At 42.4% G+C, this 23,777-nt stretch overlaps 1 protein-coding gene across 7 annotated transcripts in view; it reads left to right on the top strand.

Annotated features, from left to right (window-relative positions):
* The window catches only part of ARMC3 (armadillo repeat containing 3), a 104,682-nt gene extending 81,293 nt beyond the window's left edge, over window positions 1-23,389 (top strand). For 6 of the 7 annotated variants that reach the window (XM_040248569.1, XM_040248574.1, XM_040248573.1 and 3 more), the window contains 2 exons: window positions 1,891-2,053; window positions 7,017-8,527. In XM_040248569.1, the coding sequence (XP_040104503.1) occupies window positions 1,891-2,053; window positions 7,017-7,226 (373 nt within the window). In that variant the 3' untranslated portion in view covers window positions 7,227-8,527. Of the gene's footprint in view, window positions 1-1,890; window positions 2,054-7,016; window positions 8,528-23,129 lie in introns of those variants that run through there. The other variant, XM_040248571.1, reaches the window with a different exon arrangement.
* The last annotated feature ends 388 nt before the right edge of the window (window positions 23,390-23,777 follow it).

Genomic DNA, 23,777 nt, shown 5'->3' with positions numbered 1-23,777 from the left:
GAAACACAAAGATTTGAAAAGAAAGCCTCCATTTCTATTTTGGATAATATTTCTGCCAAGAATCAGAACTAGGAGCTAGAAATTACTTAAAGAAAAATGTCTCTGTCATTTTCTCCTGCTAAACCATGAAAAGCATCTTTCAGGGTGATTCCAAAGAAGTTATAGATGAAGGAATCCTATCATGAATTATTTGTAAACTCACAAGTTGGTTCCTAATACAAATGGTCATCCGCTATTTTTATGTTATGTGTCCGATATTTTGTGTCTCACATTGCTCTAAAGTGGCATTGTGGGTATTCTAAGAGATGGTTCAGCGCTCTGTATAATCCAGTGAGGTTGCCTCCTAAATGAGAGCGTTTACTCTGGATTCCACCAAGAGAAGACTGAGAACTTGACCTTATAGCTGACAGGGATTAAGACTTACTGCAAATGGAGGCTCAGTTTCTTGACTGACACCAGCCAGTCGTGAGCTCCTGGCTTGTGCAACAGCTGCAGTCTCTGTGAGAGCTTGTACCTTCTCCAAACAGAAGTGAGTTGCAGGCACCAAACCTGGATGTGACAACTGCAAGAAACACAGCCGCCAGATCACTGACTCCTTGTCAGCTGGCTCTGGAAGGGAACGTTTTTTTGGCTACTGAAGTTTTCCTGGTGTCCTTGAGAAGTGATGACTCAAGCAGATTCCAAATTAGCTCATTTCAACATTTGTCAGATTTCCTCATGCTTTGTTCCTATCAGAAATCCATTTCATCATTCCCCCACTTTTCTTTTAATCTAAGCCCATACCAAGAGAGTGATACAGAGATGTATCCCCATGCATTTGGCTCCTAGTGGGATACCTGGCTGGCTGACAACGCAGGGCAGTGTTCTGCCCAATCCTTTCTCTTGGTTTTCACCATTGCTCTTCTTTGTTGGTTCCACAAACAGCAAGAGGAAATTCTTTCTTAACAATGTGCAATTCTGCCTTTACTCCATGATGTAGTAGCCTCAGTTGACAGAAGATTTTTACAGGTGTGCTGAGTGACATCTTCAGTGAGACCTACTTTTAGGGGAAACTCTCAGGCAAAGTACAACACGTCCAACTCACCTCATGTAATTGTTACTTATTTTTTCCTTTGTGCCTCTTCCTCCCTCCTCTAACTTCAGTGTTACGTAAATGCCATATATCTTTCTCTAAATTAAAAAAAAAAAACAATAATAAAATTTAAAAGAAGAGGAGGATAAAACTTGAAAATAATTGTGAACCTAATGGTATGCAGTGGTCCTATGTGTTTGTATGAGGTTAAATTCCTTAAAAGAAGGACCGTATGTCAGGACAATTCAGATTCAAACATTTGAAAATACTTTCCAACAGTAAGATAACATTCAAAAACTGCATTGATACAAATGTAATGTGATATTGATCTGTATCTTGCTATAAACATTAGGAAAATTAGCATTCATTTCTTTTTTTCCTGCTGAATGAAACTGCTAGAATTTCAGCTTATATATGAAGAGAGTAAGTGTAATACTGTGTGTGTGTGTGTGTGTGTGCATGCATGCACACTCAGTCGCTTCAGCTGTGTCCGACTCTTTGCAACCCTATGGACCGTAGCCCACTAGGCTCCTCTGTCCATGTGATGCTCCAGGCAAGAATACTGGAGTGGGTTGCCATGCCCTCCATGAGGGAATCTTCCTGACCCAGGGATCAAACCCACATCTCCTGTCTCTCTTGCATTACAGGCAGATTCTTTACCACGCAGCTGTCAGGGAAGCCCAAGCATAATCTTAACTTATAGTAAATACATAAAGTAAAACAAAAATCAGAGGAAACACATGTTTTACAAGTATAATTACACAGAAGACAGTGAAATATTAAACTTGACTGATTCAATCTCACTGTAATTGATGCAGGTATGTGGCTGAAAAAATGGGCGGTAAGATTCCAAAAGAAAAACTACAGGATTTCAGCTGGGAGCTTCATATAAGTGAACTAAAATTTCAACTTAAATCCAATGTTGTACCAATTGGACTGATCAAAAAAGGAATCTTCTACCATCGAGCTTTGCTTTTCAAGGTATTTAAGATGTTTTGCCTCATTTCCAATTAGGTAAAAATGTTTCATCTTCATCGTTGTGGAGTAAGCCAATCGCTAACAATTAACTTTGTAATACTAATACTATCATTTAGATGTACTTATATTTGGTGTATATATGTATGTGTATATACATACACACATGTAAGTTCACCAGACTGTTAGAAGCATATTCATTCTATATTTGTGACACACCTACTCTAGAGCAGGGGACGACAGAGGATGAGATGGTTGGATGGCATCACCAACTCAATGAACATGAGTTTGAGCAAGGTCCAGGAGTTGGTGATGGACAGGGAAGCCTGGCGTGCTGCAGTCCGTGAGGTCACAAAGAGTTGTACACGACGGAGCAACTGAACTGAACTGAACTCTAGACCAGGGCCTCTTCCAAGGTCGGGAATATAGGGATAATAAAGTGACAATCCCTGCACTCAAGAGGGTCTGAAGCCAGTCTTGTGGGCTCTCAGGTGACTTCAGGGAAAGTTTCAGGGGAGGAAATTATATGTGGCCTCAGTTTTACAGGCTGCATAGGACTCCAGCAGGAAAGAAGGAAAGACATGGATGTTCTAAACATTTTATTCAAAATAACAGGTATGAGAGTCAGTGATCCACTTGAGGGATGGAGACTAGGTCTGGATCCAGAAGAGCAGGGAAGGGTTGGATGGGCTAAAGGACCAGACAATAAAGCACCATGTGATTTTGCACTTGATTCTAAAATCTGTGAGTGGCCACTGAAAGTTAAGGGGAGCGTGGCAACATGATTTTGAAAGACCATTCAGGCTACAGAACAGGGAATGAATTAGAATGTGGCTAAGACTGGAGACAGGAAGAACAGCTGGAAGGTCCCTGGAGCAAGAAGTCTGGGTGACAGATACACAAGCCATGGAGGAGGCTGCAAACGAGCAGTGAGTTTAGAGGGAGACACGGGAGGTAAAACTGAAAGAAGCTGCTGACTGCCCAACGGTTGTATGAGAGAGTGCATGAGAAGAAAATGATTTCCGGACTCTGGTCAGGGCAACTGGAAATGATGGCATCATTCACGCAGATGAGGACACTAGAGCCAGAAGAGGTGAAAGGGAGGGGGTGATCTTTCTTTCTGTGCGTTGTAGTCAGTTTCTGAAATATAATAGGGGCTGAGAAAATGGTTTCTGAACCATAGATTTAAATGTATAAAATACAGCCTTCTCCTGAATACCTACAAACTTCATTGCACTATTTGTAGCCCAAATGCCAGTCTTTCCTATTTCCTGCTCTATCAGTTCTTCTCTCCCATATTAAATCTCTTTCACTCTGCCAGCTGTTTCTCCTTTAAAATCCAAACTGAAGTCCATTCTATCTAAAGAGAAAATGTAAATCTTTTCTCATTATCTCTACAACCACTCCTGTATACAGTCCCATTACATGACAGTCATCATCTTGAGGTTATATACCAGGCATTAGATAAACATAATTTTCAACAGTCTCAAATAGGCCAAAGGCTGGAACTACTACCTTTGTTTTAAAGACAAGAAAATTGATACTTAGACAAGGAATTTACCCAGAGATACAGCTGGAATTTGAACCCATGCCTATCTGAGCCAAAACCTACTGCACTGCTTCTGTCTGAAGATAATTCTCATTCCAGGTCAAAAATTCCGAGTGATCTCAACTCCTTGATCTCCCTTTTATCCTCAGCTCTCTGCAGTCTGGCCGTTGCTCCCTCCCAACAAGGATCATGATGATATAGTGTCTCTTTTGTTTGATATGTCAGAGAATTTGTCATTGATCCTTCCCTTTCTTCTGCACCACTTTCCTCAGTAACTTCTGTCCTCTCATCATTTCATCTCCATCTCCTTTGGAGACTTCTTTTCCTCCACCCTTGTCTTAAATGTTGGGGTCCTGACCCAGAACTCAAGGTTCTTACATTTTTCACTGGTAAAATGTCTCATCCCTCTATTCCTCCTAAATTGTTCAATCCCCCTACACATACTGTTCATCTCCCCCATTTTCTTCCAGCTCCTTTCCCCCATGGCAGCCTAGATAAATTGTCCACAGACCTTATAACCTGCTTCCTGATTTCCTTCATCTTCCTGCCCCCCATCCTTCCACTCCTCTGCCTTGCCTGCCCACCCTGCCTGCCCTTTCCACGATGACACTCAGGCTGCAGAACGTGACCATGGGGTGTGCCACTGCCAATTCAGGATCCAGGATGGTGGTTTGCATGCTGCCTGGCCACTTTTTCCAGCTCCTAGCCAAGGACTTTTCTTATTTTCCTCAGTAGTCATGTCCCCACATCTGCCCTCCTTCCTAAGCCTTTCCATCTTCACCTCTTCCTATGAGCAAATGACCTTTTTTCCCATTTTATGAAGTAAACAGAAGCTGCCAGGTTCAACTCAGCTGAGGTTAAGAACTCAGACTCTGGGAATTCCCTGGCAGTTCAGTGGTTAGGACTTGGTGCACTCACTGCTGGGGCCCCAGGTTCAATCCCTGGTTGGAGAACTAAGGTCCTACAAGAACTCAGACTCTGGAGATAGATTCCATGGCTTTCATGTTAGGTCAGCCCTTACGGTGACCTTGGGAAAACTGTCTGACCTCAGTCTTACTCTCTGAAAGATGAGGAATACGATAGTATTCCACAGGGGTGTTTTGGTGATTTAAAGTGCCTTGATATGGAATAAGAGATCACTAAATACTATTTTGGAAAAGATTATATTTGTGTGTGTGTGTGTGTGTGTGTGTGTGTGTTTGTGTCGACCCCCTACTGTGAGTGTAAAATGATTCTAGGACCAATTTCAAGGGGATCAGGGGCTTGTTCCACACATCCAAGCAATTATTTGCTACCAGCTGGGTGTCCTACAATTCAACTCAATTTGGATACTCTTTACCCGGACATGGGGTCAGGCCCCACAGGTTAAGGGCTCAGTTCTAAAAGACTGCCTCTCCCCTCACCACTGCCTTCTTCAGGTGACAGTCACAAGCCCAAGTTGTCACCTGTGCATCTGAGTGACCAGGCTGTAGATTGAAGGTTCCAGTAACCTCCTCCTTGGGTTCAGTTAATTTGCTAGAGTGGCTCACAGAAAGTAGAGAAATATTATTATTATTATTATTATTAGAGCAGTGCTTTATTATAAAATAGTATAACTCTTTATTATAAAAGAGTATAACTCTTTAGTATAAAAGAGTGTAACTCAGGGACAGGCGGAGAAGGCAATGGCACCCCACTCCAGTACTCTTGCCTGGAAAATCCCATGGACGGAGGAGCCTGGAAGGCTACAGTCCATGGGGTTGCTGAGGGTCAGACATGACTGAGCAACTTCACTTTCACTTTTCACTTTCATGAATGGAGAAGGAAATGGCAACCCACTCCAGTGTTCTTGCCTGGAGAATCCCAGGGACAGGGGAGCCTGGTGGGCTCCCGTCTATGGGGTTGCACAGAGTCGGACACGACTGAAGCGACTTAGCAGCAGCAGCAGCAGGGACAGGCAGGTAGGAGAGACACATAGGACAGGCTGTGAGAAAAAGCCTCTGGGCTTCCATGCTCTCTGAAGACGCTGTTCATCAACCCAGAAGCTCTCCAAGAGTTTGGGGTTTTTCATGAACGATGTATAGCATAGGTGTGATTAACTAAATCATTGGCCATTGGCTATTGATTCAACCTCCAACCCCTCTCCCCTCCCTAGAGGTCGTGGGAGCAGGAGTGAAAGTTTCAACCCTTCACTCACAGAATTGATTCTCCTGGCAACCAGCTCCCATCCTTAGGTAGGGTCCAAAAGTCACCTCACTCACAAAACAAAAGACACCTTATGGATCTCATCACTTAGGAAATTCCAAGAGTTTTAGGAGCCCTCTGCCAGGAACTGGACAAAGACCAAATATATATTTTTTATTATATATCACAGGAGGACCAAACATCCAGACACTTTTATTCTACCATAAAATCTGACTGTTGATCAGACTAGATGGAATGTAAGGCCCTAAAAATAACAACCATGCCTCCATCATCTGGGTTCACCCAAGACTCCCTGGTAGCAGTCTTTACATAGTGAAGTGAAGTCGCTCAGTCGTGCCCAACTATAATGACATGCATGTAGAAATATAGAGATGATTGAATCAACGCAAGCATTGCCTTCTGGTACTAGGAACGTTTATTGAGCCCGTACTCTGTGCCAGCATTCACAGCATGAGTTCAGTTGACCTTTACACCCACCTGACAAGGAAGGTGGTTACACCATTGTTATCATCCCACAGATGGAGACACAGAAGCGTAAAGAAGTGAGCCGTGTCCTTAAGGTAACGCTAGTCAGTGACTGAACTGAAATTCAAACCCAGCCAGCTCTCTTATTCCCTATGATGGGACTAGGAACTTTCCAGATTATTTAAAAAGTGCTTTTAAAATCAGAACAAATTGAAGGAAGAGACAGCTTCCAAGGAACATAAGCAACCCCTGAGGACTGGGCAGCAGGCAGCCCAAGGACCAGTTGCTCACAGTTCTGCTAGTCCGGCTCCACCAGCCTACACCACACAGAACAAACAGGTCCCTCCCACCCCACCCCAGTCTGATCCCTCTCTACAATCCCACTGCATTTCACACCCAAAGAACAGCCCAGGAGCATGGAAAGATTGATAGACACAGTAGTGCTGAAAGCTCGTGGAACAGCTTTTCTCCAATTACATTATCAATCTTGTGCTGATACAATGCAGCATACCTGCCTGAAAAATGTCCCTTCCCAACAGGACCGACACACAAAGTTTGAGTCCACACAATCCTGAGGAACAAGGAAACAACACATTTTACCGACTCCTGTCACAATCCTGTACATTTTTCCAGCCTCCCTTCTAAGCACTTTTTTTTTTCCTTTGCAAGAGTGCATATTTCACCTTCAAGCAAGGTGGGTCTTTTCAACCAAGCCTTTTTCTCTGCCCCTCCCCTCCTCACTCTTGGTTGATCTTGTGTTTTCTCCCACAGGCTCTGGCTGATAAAATTGGCGTAGGCTGCTCTCTTGTTCGCGGGGAGTACGGCAGAGCCTGGAATGAAGTTAAGCTGATGAGCGAATCCCGAAAGGGAGTGATGGGGGCACTCCCTCCCCTGGAAGTTTACATAGTTGACCTCATGTTCCATCCAGGGTCCCTGATAAAGTTAAGAAGTCGCGAGGCAGATCATTACAGATTTCTCTAAATTTCCAAATGAACATGGAAGGGGTTCAAACAAGAAATGCATTATATACCTTTCTATGAAGTTCACCAGTGGATTTTATTTCTTTAAATAAAAATCTTAGAAATGCTCTCCCTGTGTAGAAATGAGGTCACTTGGATTAGACTCAGTTGTGCTTCTGATTTCAGGCTTTTGGCAAGCAGTCAGTCTGATGAGATCATATTATGCTCAAGGAAAGCTTTTTATTCTTGAAATTAACCCACCCCACCCCTCCCATTTCCTGAGAAGCATCTCTGCCCTTTGGTAATCCTGTGTAAAAAGCCCACAGTTACTGTTCCCAGAAAGTGAGTGCCCTGTGACTGCTATGCTCCATGTTCAGGACACTCCAGGAAGACCTGGTTAAATAAAGTCAGCGGTCTTTCATGTCTTCAGTCACCTCCTCTCACTACCATATAGTAAGAGTGTTAATATTTTAAATATTTGTAGATCTATTTTCGGAGAAGGCAATGGCAGCCCACTCCAGTACTCTTGCCTGGAAAATCCCATGGACGGAGGAGCCTGCAGTCCATGGGGTCGCTGAGGGTCAGACACGACTGAGCGACTTCACTTTCACTCTTCACTTTCATGCACTGGAGAAGGAAATGGCAACCCACTCCAGTGTTCTTGCCTGGAGAATCCCAGGGACAGGGGAGCCTGGTGGGCTGCCGTCTATGGGGTCACACAGAGTCAGACATGACTGAAGCGACTTAGCAGCAGCAGTAGCAAATCTATTTTAGTATCACAAATTCCATTCTAAAATTTTTGGTTTATATTTTTCCAAATTTATCATTAAAAACACTGTTTAGTATACTTCATTGAACTGAAAATATTCCTAAAAACTATCTTCATACATGGTACTTGTCTACATTGACTTAGAAACATACCTTCAGTTAAAAATTCTGATTTGCTTTTTGCACATTTTAATGCTGGGTTACAAAAATATGATTTCAAATTTATGTGACTTAAAAATTCTTCTTTTCTGAAAAGTTTTGAAATATAAGAATAAGGTAAATCTTTGGGGAGAGATTGTTTCGTCAGTACTAAGCACAAAATTGGGAGTAAGCACACATTCCAAATGGCAAGAGAAAATGGATCTGATATAGTATAAACATATTTTCCTCATCATGCCTTTAAATCTAAAGCTAACTCGTCTAATCATTTTACTAGAAGGCTTTTAAAAGTGACTTTGATTTTAGGAATTAAGGTGAAGATTATTCTGTGTGAACCAATGTGTAATTTCAAAGAATGTGTAATTCTTTATTTCAAAATAAAGTTGCTACATCAAATGGTGTGGTAATTATATTTATCACCCAATTTCATGAACCAGAGCACAGATTATAGGATACATACCCATCAAACATTTCCAAGTCTCTCTTGATGGATTACAAAGATATATAAGATGCAACAAGATAACAAATGAGCAACAGGCCTAAGTATAGAAAAGAAAGTTCAACAAGGCTGAGACTAAGTTTAGAATTGAAAACGCATTCTGTGAAAATTCTGCATACTTGTTAGAGGTAAGTGGAATTTTGACTGTCTAGCAGCCAGGGCAGAGGGGAATGCTGTCATGACTGATGACAGGGTCCACTAGATAAAAACACAGAGCAGCTTCTCATGGGGAACAAAGACCAGGGGAATGCTTCTTTGGGAGCTTCATACAGATGACAAATGTAATATAGAAAACAACATCTTTGAAAAACAACCTCCCAGCAAGTTCTGGAAAGAGTTTTCATAAGCCAATGGCCAAACATCAAAATGGAATGAGGGAAAAGTTCCATGCTGAGCCACTGTGATGTTGTTCAGGTAGACACGGCATATTTTTAGTCTGGTACAGACCAAACACACATTCTTATTTTCATCTTAGAGATGATTTTGGTATGCTATCTCTCTCACTTGTTGCTGCTAAGTCACTTCAGTCGTGTCCGACTCTGTGCGACCCCATAGACGGCAGCCCACCAGGCTCCTCCGTCCATGGGATTTTCCAGGCAAGAGTACTGGAGTTGGGTGCCATCGCCTTCTCTGATTTCTCTCAGTTAGGTTCTAGGTAATAATTGTCCTCCACTTTTAGTAAGTAGGTTTCAGATATATTATTTCCTTGTCAAAGAAGCAGCACTGTCAATGATGGAAAATATTTTCCAGAAGCTCAAAATGATGTGTCAGATCACATGGATACTGGCTTTTTATTGACATAAAATTATTTAAATAGTAACATATTTCTCAGCAAGATTTCCTCATACTATTTGTCTGCCAAAGGCAGTAATCTGAAGATACCTGGAGATAAGAAGTAAGGAGTTTCAGGAAATACATTTCCCTTTAGAACCATTCCCAGAAAGGCTATAAACCACTTACTGGTGGTTTGTTTGCCTTTTTTTTTTTTTTTTTGCTTCTTTGTTTTAACGCAGTTGAATAATACAGGTAAGATAAACTGACACTATGAAAACTAAATGGAGAATATCACCATTGGGCATATTTTGGGGGAATATTTTTTAGAGCAATACAATAGTATCCAATTACTTGAGTTTAGTATTTAAAAGTACTATTCTTAATCTAAAATCACCTGAATATTTTTAGATTAGATCACTAGCAAAAGCTTTGCTTAGACTTATACTTTTAAAGCCAGAAACATCATTATTTTAATAATAAAAGTAGACTTAACTTCAAAGGACAGCCACTGAAGTGTCAGGAATGAATATATTAATATAGTAAATTCAAGTAAGGCCCTGGTAGAACTCACACAGTACAAAGGACCTGTAGGATAAGCCAATAAGCCAAAAATTACCATTTGAAAAATAGCATTGTTGGAAAAGGTAAAGAAATGTTACTGTGGTGATTTTCCTTATAAATTTAATAAGCCTTTATTATTGAGAAGCAATATAATAATGGTGGCAAAAAGCCAGGTTTGTGAGTGAGAGTTGGGGATAAGTTCTGCATCTACCTTTTTCTACTTATGTGGTTTTGAAAAAATCACTCAACTTCTCTGTCTCTCAATTTACTCATCTGGAAAATGGAGATAAATGATAATGAATAGTTACATGTTGTTTACCATGTACCAGAGGCTCTTCTAAGCCTTCATTGAATCCTTCCAGGAACCCTTTGATGTATAGGTGATATTACCCATGTTTGGCAAGTGAGGCACAGAGAAGTAACTTACCTCTAGTTCACTCAGGTAGTAATTGGCAAAGCTTTAAATCTGAACCTAGTTTGTCTGTAGAGGAGATGCTCCCAATCTATAAAGCTACTAATCTAATAAAGCTGTACAAGGATGAAGTAAGACCGTGCATGTAAATGACACGTATGTGTGTGTGTGGAATGGGGAGGTTATGTGAGTACATGTGGGTGCTTATAGCTTTGTATTCTATTCTCACAATGTTCTGTTCACACCTCTGTCTTTAGCATGATTTGAGGGCATTCTTTATTCTTCATGTATCTCTTCTTTTAGATCAGAGGTTAGCAAATATTTTCCTTAAAGACTCACAGAGTAAATATTTTAGGCTTTGCAAGGCGTACAGTTTCTATTACAACTCAACTCTGCTATTGTAGCACAGAAGCAGCCAGTCGATCATACCTAGACAATAAATCTTATTTAATAAAACAAATGTGGGCCAGACATGACTCACAGGCCAGCATCAACCCTTGCTTTAGACAATGAGCACTTTGAGGGTAAGGGCATGGAGAGAACTGTCTTTAACCTAGTCCCTGGCCTTCCCCAGTGGCTCAGATGGTAAAGAGTCCGCCTGCAATGCCAGAGACCTGGGCTTGTTCCCTGAGTCGGGAAGATCCCCTGAAGGAGGGCACGGCAACCCACTCCAGTATTCTTGCCTGGAGAATCCCCATGGACAGAGGAGCCTGGTGGGCTACAGTCCATAGGGTCACAAAAAGTAGGACACGACCAAGCGACTAAGCTCTGGGCACCTTGAGTAAGTATAAAAGAGAGGCGCTCACAAGGGCATTTTGTCTTCTTTGGTTTCTCTGGGTTCTAAGATGGATCTACTTAATAGTGATCTGACAGATGCCAAAGCAGCTGCCTTATTTTTCAATAAGGATGAAAATAGGGACTTCCCTAGCAGTCCAGTGGGTAAGAAACCATGCTTCCACTGCAGGGGGCATAGGTTCAACCCCTAGTCTCAAATGAAGATCCCACATGCCGTGCAATGAGGAAAAAAAAAAAAAAACAGAAAAAAATAAGGGTGAGGATAAATTTGACCTATCTAAAAAAGTAAATAAATTTCCCTCTCTTTGATGTGTGAAGGGTCTGAGGTTGCACCCCAGTTACAAGCTAAGTGCCACCATTTTTGTTGGCATAAACATGAGATGCCCGGGTCAGAGACAAAGGGCTTTATTCTTCTTGCACAGCAAGCAGCAGAGACAGCGTATCATATCAGGCACCCTTGCTCCCAGTCCCATGGACAGACCCAGGTGGACGACAGCAAGCACAGCGGGTGTGTCCCAGGAGAGGAACCCTGAGTTCAGAGAACCTAACTTTTATGTGGGCAGGAAGCATCTACCCTTTTCACTATCTTTCCCAGGCTTGTTCACTAGCATCCTTGAAGACAGAGTCTAGAGCAAAGGGTAGTCAGGAAACCTCTTCTCATGACAGAAAAGAGGGAGATCCAGGGAGAATTGTCTCCCAATAGCTACATCACTTCTTCCAGTATGTGAGGCTTTATGGAATTTCTCATCTATAAAATAGAGATATTGATACATTTTGATACAAAATTTAAAAAATTGTATGAACATGTATAAAGTCAATTCTATTTATAACTATGTTATTTCAAGAAAAGTGACAATAGATCAACTCAGTGACTCATGAGCCAACTTTTTCTTTTCTCTGGCAGCACGAAAAGAGCATTAATGAGAAAGTATGGTCAGTCAGTCAGTTCAGTCGCTCAGTCGTGTCCAACTCTTTGCAACCCCATGAATTGCAGCATGCTAGGCCTCCCTGTCCATCACCAACTCCCAGAGTTCACTCAGACTCATGTCCATCAAGTCGGTGATGCCATCCAGCCATCTCACCCTCTGTCGTCCCCTTCTCCTCCTGCCCCTGAATCCCTTCCAGCATCAGAGTTTTTCCAGTGAGGCAACTCTTCGCATGAGGTGGCCAAAGTATTGGAGTTTCAGCTTTAGCATCAGTCCTTCCAAAGAACACCCAGGGTTGATCTCCTTCAGAATGGACTGGTTGGATCTCCTTGCAGTCCAAGGGACTCTCAAGGGTCTTCTCCAACACCACAGTTCAAAAGCATCAATTCTTCGGCGCTCAGCTTTCTTCACAGTCCAACTCGCATCCATACATGACTACTGGAAAAACTACAGCCTTGAGTAGACAGACCTTTGTTGGTAAAGTAATGTCTCTGCTTTTGAATATGCTGTCTAGGTTGGTCATAACTTTTCTTCCAAGGAGTAAGCGTCTTTTAATTTCATGGCTACCATCACCATCTGCAGTGATTTTGGAGCCCCCCAAAATAAAGTCTGTCACTGTTTCCCCATCTATTCTCCACTATTTCCCCATCCCCATGAAGTGATGGCACCAGATGCCATGATCTTAGTTTTCTGAATATTGAGCTTTAAGCCAACTTTTTCACTCTCCACTTTTACTTTCATCAAGAGGCTTTTTAGTTCCTCTTCACTTTCTGCCATAAGGGTGGTGTCATCTGCATATCTGAGGTTATTGATATTTCTCCCAGCAATCTTGATTCCAGCTTGTGCTTCTTCCAGCCCGGTGTTTCTCATGATGTACTCTGCATATAAGTTAAATAAGCAGGGTGACAATATACAGCCTTGATGTACTCTTTTTCCTATTTGGAACCAGTCTGTTGTTCCATGTATGGCAGTCATCCTCAAATCACCCTACTAATCTTTGGACTACAAATTCAAATCCAAATTCAGATTAAGCCTCACCTTTTCCCTGAGCTTCCTCAAGATGCTCTTCGCTCTTGTGATGACCTGCCATGATACTGCCATTGACACTCATCTTAACATTTCCCCTCATGTTTACTGCCTGGCAGTGCCACTATCATACACATGCCTACCACACAGTAGCTGAGACCACACCTGGTCTTTGGAATCAGAGAGACTTGGGTGCAAGAATTCTGCTTCTGCCATTCCTAATAGATGTTGAGCAAATATCTTGGCATGCTTGTCTCTAAAATGGGGATGTAGTTATAATAGTGACATCATAAGTTTGCTCTGAGGAATAAATAAGAGGATGGACATATTCAGTATAGCTCTAAACATAGTAAGCATTTGACAACTGTTAGCTATTAAATGTTGTTCTCTCCCAATGAGACAAAAAGCTCTTTTAGGCCTCGCATCCACCTTACAGGCAGAGTGACCAGCACAGAGACAGCCTGAACAATATTTGCTGACTGTCTTTGTGTCTTAAACTAACTCACCTTAAAGACTACAATAGGGTTTTCATTTTCACATGGACCCTTTTGAAAGCCGTTGTGTGGTAAAGAATATCACTCCCATCTCAGACTCCCTTTTGCGTTTCAATGCAGAGGGTACAGTCAGTGATCGCACAGCTACTTTTGAACTTGCTCTACAGGAAGTGAATATGCGGTGAGCATTTCTGCTCACTGTCTTTGAAGTTCATGGTTGAAATCATTCCCTACGATGCCTCTCTTTTTTTTTTTAAAAAGTAATTTTATTTATATCTTTTTGTCTTTGCTGGGTCTTTTCTGCTGCATCAGCTTTTCTCTACTTGCGGCAAGTAGGGACTACTCTCTGATTGCAGTTTGCAGGCTTTTCATTGCAGTGGCTTCTCGTTGCAGAGCACAGCCTCTAGAGCTCCTGGGTTTCACTCGCTGCTTTGTGTGGGCTCAGCAGTTGTGGCTCCCTGGCTCTAGAGCACAGGCTCAATAGTTGTGGTGCAAGGGCTTAGTTGCTCCATGGCATGTGGGATCTTCCCAGACCAGGGATCAAACCCACGTCTCCTGCAGGCTGATTCTTGACCACTGCGCCACCAGGGAAGCCCTGCCTCTCTTTCCTTTTGATTGCATAGTCTTTACTTTGGGAAGAATGTTGAAAATCCCAGATGAATCCATTTATACCTATACTCTCAAGTCATTTATCTGCTAAATTGTTGATGGTCATGATCCTGCATATACAATCTTCTAATTGTGAAGTCATGCCCCCATCACCAACACCTTGCCTACCCCCAGGATGTGATCTGTGTGTGGCCGCTTCTCTGGGAAAGGACATAACATTACTTCCACGGCTTGATGACTTCTTACTGCTGCTTGGTCCAGCTTGTCTGTGATTTTGAAAGGCTCATCTTGCATATTTCCCTTTGAAAATACTACTGGTTTGTACAGTTAAGACTACTTTGTTTCTTTTTAACTTGCTAACCATGCATAAAGCTCCCGATTGGTTCAACCTTTCCACTAAGCTGAACCGACACATGGGGCAGGCCCTAGATTTTACAAGCCCCCAGCAACAAGCATCCACTTTAGGAATATATTTCAGTCACAAGCATCTGGGTCTGATCTCATCAGGATGAGCTAAGAGGCACCCGTTTCCTTTTCTAACTGGTAGGTATCAGCTCCCAAGCTCTGCAGACAGTCTGACTCTATCTTGAGAAAGTCCCAGTTTGTTTTACACAAGAACAGCTGGCATACAAATGGAATCGAGCACTTTTAAGTAGTCATTAATCATAGTGATGAGAACAGCTGAAACAAACAGTGTTCCCTAAGTACTTACATATCTGACATACAAATCGAGTGATAGTCCAATTAGTTTATTTATGGGTTCCTTTCTTTGAAAAATCTGAATTAGTGCCTATCTTCTCCTTTCATTTCATAGTCTTTACTTTTAGAAAAACTTTGAAAAATCCAGATGAATGCATTTATATCTGTATTATCAAGTCATGTATCTGCTAAATCAATGATAGTCATTATCTTGCATACAGAATTTTCTAGCTGTATGATTTCATTTGTCTGGCTTTCTAGAAAAAAAAACTAATCTCTTTTTATCAATACAAATAAAAGAGAGACAGATAGGAAGAAAGATAAATATGCTGGTTCCTTAGATGCTTATAGAAGAGAAAGCTTGGTTTGTATCCTTTGTATGTAATTATTTACTTCTTTGAGAATTAGGATGAAAGGGAAAAAAATGAACTGCTGAATGAGATAGGGAGACTTTCCTTGTGCAGTTTTTAACTTTCCCTAGCTAATAGAATAAAAAATAAATAAAAAGGAAGAGAAGAATTTCTTGAAATGGACTATAGGCTCCCTCTCAGAAGTAACAATATGGAACCCATACTAGCTGACCCTGGAGAAGGGCATGGCAACCCGCTCCAGTGTTCTTGCCTGGAGAATCCCATGGACAGAGGACCCCGTGGGCTAGTCCATAAGGTCGCATAGACTCAGACACAACTGAAGCAACGTAACACACACATGCATCCTAGCTGGCTTTAAGCAGTGGCACAGGGACTTCCGTGTGGTTCAGTGGCTAAGACTTAACCTTCCAAGGCAGGGGATGTGGGTTCAATCCCTGGTTGGAAAGTTAAGATACTACAGGCCTCACGGCCAAAAAACCAAAACGTAAAACAGAAGTAATATTGTAAGAAATTCAATAAAGACTTTTCGAAAAGATCCACATTAAAAAAAATTTTTTTTAATAAGTGGCACAAAATTTAGCAACAGGAAAGCCCTCTCCAGGCCCAGGATCCATGATTGCTAACTAAACATTATTGGTGAATTAAAAACATTTACAGGATAACTCAAATGCTCTCTTCTGACACATGTTCTTTATGAAATGAGTACCCTGGGACTCAGAATCGCCGAGTCTGATGCTGTTACAACATCACGTTCAGAGGATATGCTCACGAATGTGAAATCTCACAGAAAGGAAAGGAAGAAATGAAGAAGGTCATGGAAAAATCTCTTAATACAAACTGTCTGCTTAGTTTCAGGTTCACCACTGAGTTATTGGCACAATCCCAGCGGCCTGGGCTGGGTGAGAGTTGGGGGATGGCATCTGGCTGAGAACCTGGTCCAGAGCCTTAACATAAATCACCCCAGGAGAGAAGCCAGGTCTGCCTTCAGCCTGCCACTCACTGAACTCAGGTCCCTTGGAGTCAGAGGTCCTGGAAAGTGGCTCCTCCAAGGACATGTTCTGCTATCATTTTCCAGTTGGCACTAAGCCCATGTATACCATGTACAGTTGGCACCACTGTCAAAGAGGCCATGTAGGAAGGATGCAGAAACACACAGAGTCCAGCTACGAGTCAGAAACCTGCCCAGAGAAGGTCAGAGTCAGTCTTTGATGAGCACCTCAAAGTGTTCCTTCAGCTCATGTTTTCACATCCAAGGCTAGGTGTGGATACTAAGACCTTCATCCAAGCAGGAGACTTAAAAGTAACTGTTCTTCAATTTTTTTAAAAATTGGAACTAAACTTTTGTTTTAATGTGTGTTCATGTCTATAAAAAGACAATTAAAAATACATGAACTAAATTGTTTAGGAAATTTGAGAATGTCTTGGTTGTGAATGCCTTCAGCTTTAAAGTTTTATTATTTCACCTTTGTTGTTTGCTGAAAGCAGGGCTGAGAACATGTGATTCCAAAATACAGCAACTTGGCAAACTGAATATTTTTAGCTGAAGGAACCTGAGAAATGGCAGGTACAGGCAGGTCTCCCTGACCTTCTCCATCACCCTGAAGGGGTCATGAGAACCTCATGTGAGAGGCAACCTCCTTATACCAGGAGGAAAGGAGAGTCCTTATTTCCCGAGATCAAGGGACTCACAGGACTCTGAACAAACAGACCTTGATAACTTTCCCTCAGGCTTCTCTGGTGGCTCAGTGGGAAAGCATCTGCCTGCAATCCATGAGACGACCCGAGTTCGAGCCCTGGGTCAGGAAGATCCTCTAGAGAAGGAACTAACAGCCCACTCCAGGATTCTTGCCTGGGAAATCCCATGGACAGAGGTGCCTGGTGGGCTACAGTCCATGGGGTCGCAAAGAGTCGGACACGACCGAGCGACTAAAGGACTTTCAGTTTCCCACAATTAGCTCATACCCTTTCCTCTAATCAGTTTTTCCCACGACTTCTAGTCTCCATCAAACCTAGTATGAATACTCTCAGGCTTCACCTGTCTTGGTGTCTTCATTTCTTTATGAAAGCTCTTTTGTAACATAAGGCTTTAGTAAATAAATGTGTATGAAAGATTAAAACTATCTATGCCACAAGTTCCATACTTTAGGCCAGGGGTTGACATTTGTTGCAAATTTGAGACAACATATACCCAAATATTTATTGGCAAGTGTCTCTTAGATTTCCCAACCCATTAAAAGCAGGGGAAGAAATCCTTGCAAATTTTCAATTGTGTATGAACTGATTTTTGATGTTGTTAGAAAGGTCTTCCAGTCTATGGGCAATTGTTTTCCAGCTTAATTGAAAATCTTCCACTTTTTGTAAATTATCACTTTTAGTAGTTTCCTCACAAGTTTCTTTAAATTTTCAATAAGTGAAATAATAATTCATTTTATTATCTATCAAGAAATGGTTCTGTGTATATATGTATAAGAATCTGAGCCATTTCATAGCTGGCCAAAATTACAATCAGATTCTGTTAAAAATCTTTAAAATTTTTATTGACCGATGTTCAATTCTGATAGCAGGTGACAAATTTAGTCAATTATTTTTTGACTTCAGGAGGAACTTATCATATTTGATATAACTTTCTCTGTTTTTCTATTATCTTTTTAAAAAACAAAACAGAAATCTTCTTTGTTTTATTCTGCAGCAAATTGCAATTGCCATTCACAGTGAAGTTTAAAATATTTGTTTTCCAGTCTCTGCTTTTCTTTTCTATTCTGATCTCAATATTAGTTTTGCCATCTCCACTCAATTCAGGATCAGTAGTCTGCTTTTAAGTTTTTAAAATTTGTCCATATTTATTTTTATACTAACAAATAATTCCATTGTATTATAATTAAAATACTAGCAAGTATTTCAATTTAATTATCAGTTAAGATTTACACAGTTGTCACAATAACTGGAGCTGTCAGAAAAAAATATTCCAAGAAACATACACACAAAAAATAAAAAGTAAAATAAATAAAAAATAAATGTCTATGTCTTTCTTTTGTTAATCTGCATTTGTCAGTCCAATTTATAGGGACTGAGCTAGAGGACCCAGGAAGGTAGTGTGAAAAGACTCTTTCTTCCCCTGCACTGAAGTGGGCTGACTTGAGTGGGTTTGCCCACTTTCTTGTCTTTATAGATTTATGCCATTGGGATATTTAATCACTAAAATACTTGGACCTTGAAAATATTTAGATGACGGGCTTCCAGTGGGCACCAGTATTTGTTGGTATGCTATTTTTATTCTTGGGATTTGGGAATATGGTTTCCACAGAGAGTAATATTTGTACCTCTCCTCAAGCAACTGAATCACTCACTCCCCAGTCTCCTAATTACTGATGTAAATTGTTGGCACATTATAATTAGCATAATGCCTGGAAAGGGTATTCCATTATAATTATTTTTTAAGATCTTACACACAGATGTAAGCAAAATTTGAAATGACCATCTGCAGACAGAATGGTGGGAGAGTGTGGGTCATGGTTATAATCAAAGGCTATCACTGAACACCCAGGTTCTTAGCCTGGCCCTGCTACCCACTGACTGGATGGTCTCAGGCAAGCGACTCCCTGGCCCAGAGTTTCTTTGCCTGGAAAATGGCAATGACAATGGCTCCATTCTCACTGGGGTGTAGAGAGAATTATATGGATGCATAATCGTAAAGCAGTAAAAAAAAAAAAAGAAAGAAAGAAAAGAAAACAGTGCCTGCCACAGAGAAAGCACCAGATGAACGTTCACCGTTTTTGGCTGGTTCATGCCATGCCCAGGGACCCAGATTTTCAGACATAATCAATAGAAAGGGGAATCTGCAGGTAGAAATAATTCGCAGCCTGCTTTCATTCAGTGAGGGCTGCCCTGGATATAATGAGAACAGTCCATCAAAACACTTCCCAGACCAACCGGAAAGCCTCCTTCCTCTCCTCACCCAGGCTTGTAAGGGTGAGCTAGGGTGAGAACAGGCAGGCCCTCTCGCTTTTGCATCTAAAAGCAAGACTAGCAAAACCTCCAGTGGTTTCTGACAGCCCCGGGAGTATGATAAAAGGTTTCTTTTTTCTTAAAAGAAAAATCCCTTTTAATCACTCAGTGTCAGGAGATGGGACTCTGTTGTCAGACACCTGGAGACTCTGGCTCCCTTTTCTCCGCCCCTGCAGAGTAAGGACTGGAGGAGGCAAGAGCCTTGACAGAACCCGCGAAACTCAAGGGCAGGAGAAGGGCCCAGAAAGTCCAGTGTTTCCTGACCTATAGGGCTCCAGACAACAGCTGGGCTTCCCAGGAATTCAGCACTGCCTGCAAAGTGGGGAGCACCTCCACCTTCATACTTGACACCTCCAGCTGTACCCCTGGCAAACCCTCTGGTAGGAAAGCTGCTTTCCTTCCACTCTTCCCTCCTAGCCCCCCACCCCCACCCCTCATCAGAGCCTGCTCTCCAGGGCCTGTCAATTCCCCGAAGCCTTCTTCCCAGAATAATGAACTCCTCATCCAGGCTGTAAAAGACACCTTCTAGGAGAACCTGCATTTTTAAAATCATAAAAAACTTGAAACTGAATGAATGACTCTTGAATTGTGGAATTTCAAGTATCAGTGAACATATATAAGGTGTATTATTTTGTTTCTAAGAGCTATCTGCTCATTCAACACAGTATGGAAACTACTGCAAAGAAAAAAAGCATTTTTCTATCAAGCTAGAGTATTTGTGTTTTGATATATTCCTTTCCATTCTATTAATCTGGACTTTAAAAAATGTAATGACCTGCTGAATACGCAGATTTTGTTCCTAATCTGCCCCGCTCCCCCCAACACACACACACAGAGCACACTTATTTAGGAAGGATATTGGGGAAAAGAGTGGGGTCAAGGGAGCTCCTCCCAGCAGAAGGTAGCCTTGGGCATTCAGAAGTCTCCCCACAACCCCCAGCGCCCTGCCCTGGGTGCAGCCGCTGTGCCTCCCCACCCTGTTCAAGGGAGGGCTGAGCAGCAAGAAACAAATGGGGAGAAGAGAACTTGAAAGTGCTACATTTCCTGCGTCCTCTCCCTGTGCTCTGAATCACTGGCCCTTTCTCAGAGGCCTTGGCTTTATGGAATAGCAGCCACAACCCGTGACAAGCCGGGTGATAAATAGGATATTGATGGGCAATTACCTGACACCAAATAGCTCCATAAATCAATGTGCTGGAAGCTGGTACCACAGTCAAGGGCAGCTCTCAGCGAAGGCAGGCCCCACAGCCCTGCAAGGGTTGGCTGAGGAGCAGAGGCGGCTTTCTGAGCACCTTGCGGAGGATGGGAGATTTGCTCAGTGGGGAGCAGATGGCCCCACCCCTGCCATGCTGCAGTGCCAGGGTGTGGGGAGTCACTGGCAGGGTTCCAGCTCTGCACTCCTGCCTCTGCACCTTCCTGCAACTGCCAGCTCCATTCCTCCTGACCCCTCTGCCAGGACTGAGAGCCTTACAAATAGTGTTTAGGATTCTGAAAGTAATACATTCTCACTGTAGAAAACGTAGAGAACTTTTAAAATGTAGACAAATATATAAAGAAGCTACTGTCACCCACAGTCCCATGACTAGAGGCAACTAATCACTGTTAGCTTGTTGTCCCCTTATGTGTGTGCTTAGTTGCTCAGTCATGTCCAACTCTTTGCAACCTCATGGACTGTAGCCCACCAGGCTTTTCGGTCCACGGAATTTTCCAGGCAAGAAATACTGGAGTGGGTTGCCATTTCCTCCTCCAGGGGATCTTCCTAATCGAGGGATCAAACCCATATCTCCTGTGTCTCTTGTATTGACAGGTGGTTTCTTTACCACTGTGCCCCCTGGAAAAACCCTTGTCCCCTTAAAGATTTTAAAAATAATTATGCTACCCATCATCCTGGATGCTAAGAAGTGGTACATTTTCATCCTCCTCCCCCACCCAAGGACAGCCCTCCAGGACAAAGCTTTCCCCTAACCCCTACCCCCATCTCAGAGCCAACTCAGCTTTCCCTTGCTCAAAAGGCATGGAACTCAGTTTCAGGCAGCCACTTTCTCGCCCAGAAGCTTCTAGCTGCCCTGATGCCTAAGAGGCTAAGTCCTCCCTGTGCTGTGCTTAGTCGCTCAGTTGTGTCTGACTCTTCGAGACTTCCTGGACTGTAGCCTGCCAGGTTCCTCTATCCATGGGGATTCTCCAGACATGATTACTGGAGTGGGTGGCCATTTCCTTCTCCAGGGGCATCTTCCCAACCCAAGGATCGAACCCAGCTCTCCTGCATTGCAGGCAGATTCTTTACCGTCTGAGACACCAGGGAAGTCCTCCCTACTCAGTCTTATTCAGGTACGACAGAATGTGTCACCCCAGCCACAGACTGTCCCCACACCCCCGACAGGAAAAATGTCTTCCCACAAACAAAACCAGAAAGCTAGGCATCTGGTCTTAAAGATATACATTTCAGAAGCTCCAAGCAGAACTGTTTACAGAAGAGAATGTCGCCAGAGAAAACCGTGACAGTCCTGTCTCCAGGGAACCTCCTTCCTGGGACAAAAAGAAGACAGAACAAAGGCCTTATTCCCTCTGCCCTATGGGAGCCACTTAGAAATAATAAATGAAGTGAGATTGCATGATTTAATAAAGTCTCCTAATATAGTTATTTTGCAGATAATCACTGAAGCTTTTCAAAAAAAATTCCTTTAGACAAAATTTTAAATACGCAAAAAGCAACAACTACCCCCAGATGAACACTCCTTGAGAAGCGTGCATCTTTTGGCCAGTTTATGTTAGACCAATCCAGGGCACAGACATTTTGACTTGCTGTGGGGCCAGAACTCATTTCTCATAAGGTTCCTTCCCAATTACAGCCGATATGGAATTTACCCCTGTGTTCATAGTCACGCAAGCATGTCTTAATGAAAAACACACCTTCTTGGGGCCCTCTAACAAAATCAGTCCCTCAGCAGGAGAGTGAGAGCTTGTCTGCCATTCTGCATGGAAATGCACATTTGCATGCTAATTACACAGAAAGCTCCTTCAATTCACTGAGGTGTTATGGAAATGCTAGGTCAGAATTCTAGAAGTCCCCCATTTTGCTGTCCACAGAGAGGAGCACGAACTGAGGATGGTTTAGCAGGAAGCAACTGGAATACATTTTATTCTTAGTCATTTAAAAAATCCACTTTAGCTGAATTAATCATGTCCGGATTAAACAGAGAACGCTCTCTTGGAGTTATGCTGATTGTGGATCAGAGCAGACAGCTTATTCTTTTTCCCGTCATTTACAGCTTAAGGAGGCCCTTTCACTCTGAACGCGAATAGAAGAAAATACAAACATCAAAACTGGCAGACTGCTCCACAGAGCCACAGAACCACCACAACTCCAAAAGCTCTGTTCAATAGCTAAAAAGACATTGTCTTCAAATAGGGTTATAATCTAAAAGAATTATTTTTCGATGGAATAAAATGAAGCTGCATCTCTGCAGCAAAGTCAATCTCTGAATACAATTTGAAAACTGCTTTCTTTGGAGGAAAACAAGGGAAAGATGGGGGACCTACTTCTACTCATGCATATAAATGAGAAGTAAAAGGCTCTTTTGTTTTCTTTTCTCCTTCCTCTATATTTGCAGGTGATGGGCGACATTATTTTCCTTTTCAGGAGGAAGTTGTTCCTTTTGTTCTGCCATTTTTCTGTTTTGCCTCTGGAAGATTTTGCCACCCTGAGGATGCCGGAGGGAAGTGGATGTTTTTCATACTATTTCTTAGACTTTGACCGTTGGTGATTTATGTTCTGACTTCTCTCCGTTGGTGCTAACCTTTCATCTGTTCAGAATGTTCTTTCACAGACTTGTGAGATTCTCTCTCAGAGCAGCATTCCCATATTAACCAGAAACTCCTAGAAGGCAGGGACAGTGTGCCTGCCTTCTCATCCTTACTGGATCCAAAATCAGCCCAACCCAACTCTCCTGGAGCTAGAGGCCTGGATGGAGGGCACAGGCAATAACAGATACTCACTGTACTGATAACCTCCAGTTCAAAATCTGTCTCTCAAAATTGTCTGCATTTCAAATCTTGAATTAAAATAGTGGATTAAGTTCCAAGAAAACATGTTCCCTGTTTTGAACTGTTTCATAAGCTGCTGCTGCTGCTGCTGCTACTAAGTCACTTCAGTCGTGTCCGACTCTGTGCGACCCCACAGACGGCAGCCCATCAAGCTCCGCCGTCCCTGGGATTCTCCAGGCAAGAACACTGGAGTGGGTTGCCATTTCCTTCTCCAATGCATGAAAGTGAAAAGTGAAAGTGATGTTGCTCAGTCGTGCCCGACTCTTCGAGACCCCATGGACTGCAGCCTACCAGGCTCCTCCATCCATGGGATTTTCCAGGCAAGAGTACTGGAGTGGGTTGCCATTGTTTCATAAGCAGTGTCACTGAACTCCCAAAACCAAGGATCCTAACTAAGTGTGCATGGAGCCGGATCAGTAATGAAGAAGGCA

Source organism: Oryx dammah, unplaced genomic scaffold, assembly GCF_014754425.2.
Source record: "Oryx dammah isolate SB20612 unplaced genomic scaffold, SCBI_Odam_1.1 HiC_scaffold_10, whole genome shotgun sequence".
Taxonomy (NCBI): domain Eukaryota; kingdom Metazoa; phylum Chordata; class Mammalia; order Artiodactyla; family Bovidae; genus Oryx; species Oryx dammah.
This window is presented reverse-complemented; position numbering and strand designations above follow the sequence as displayed.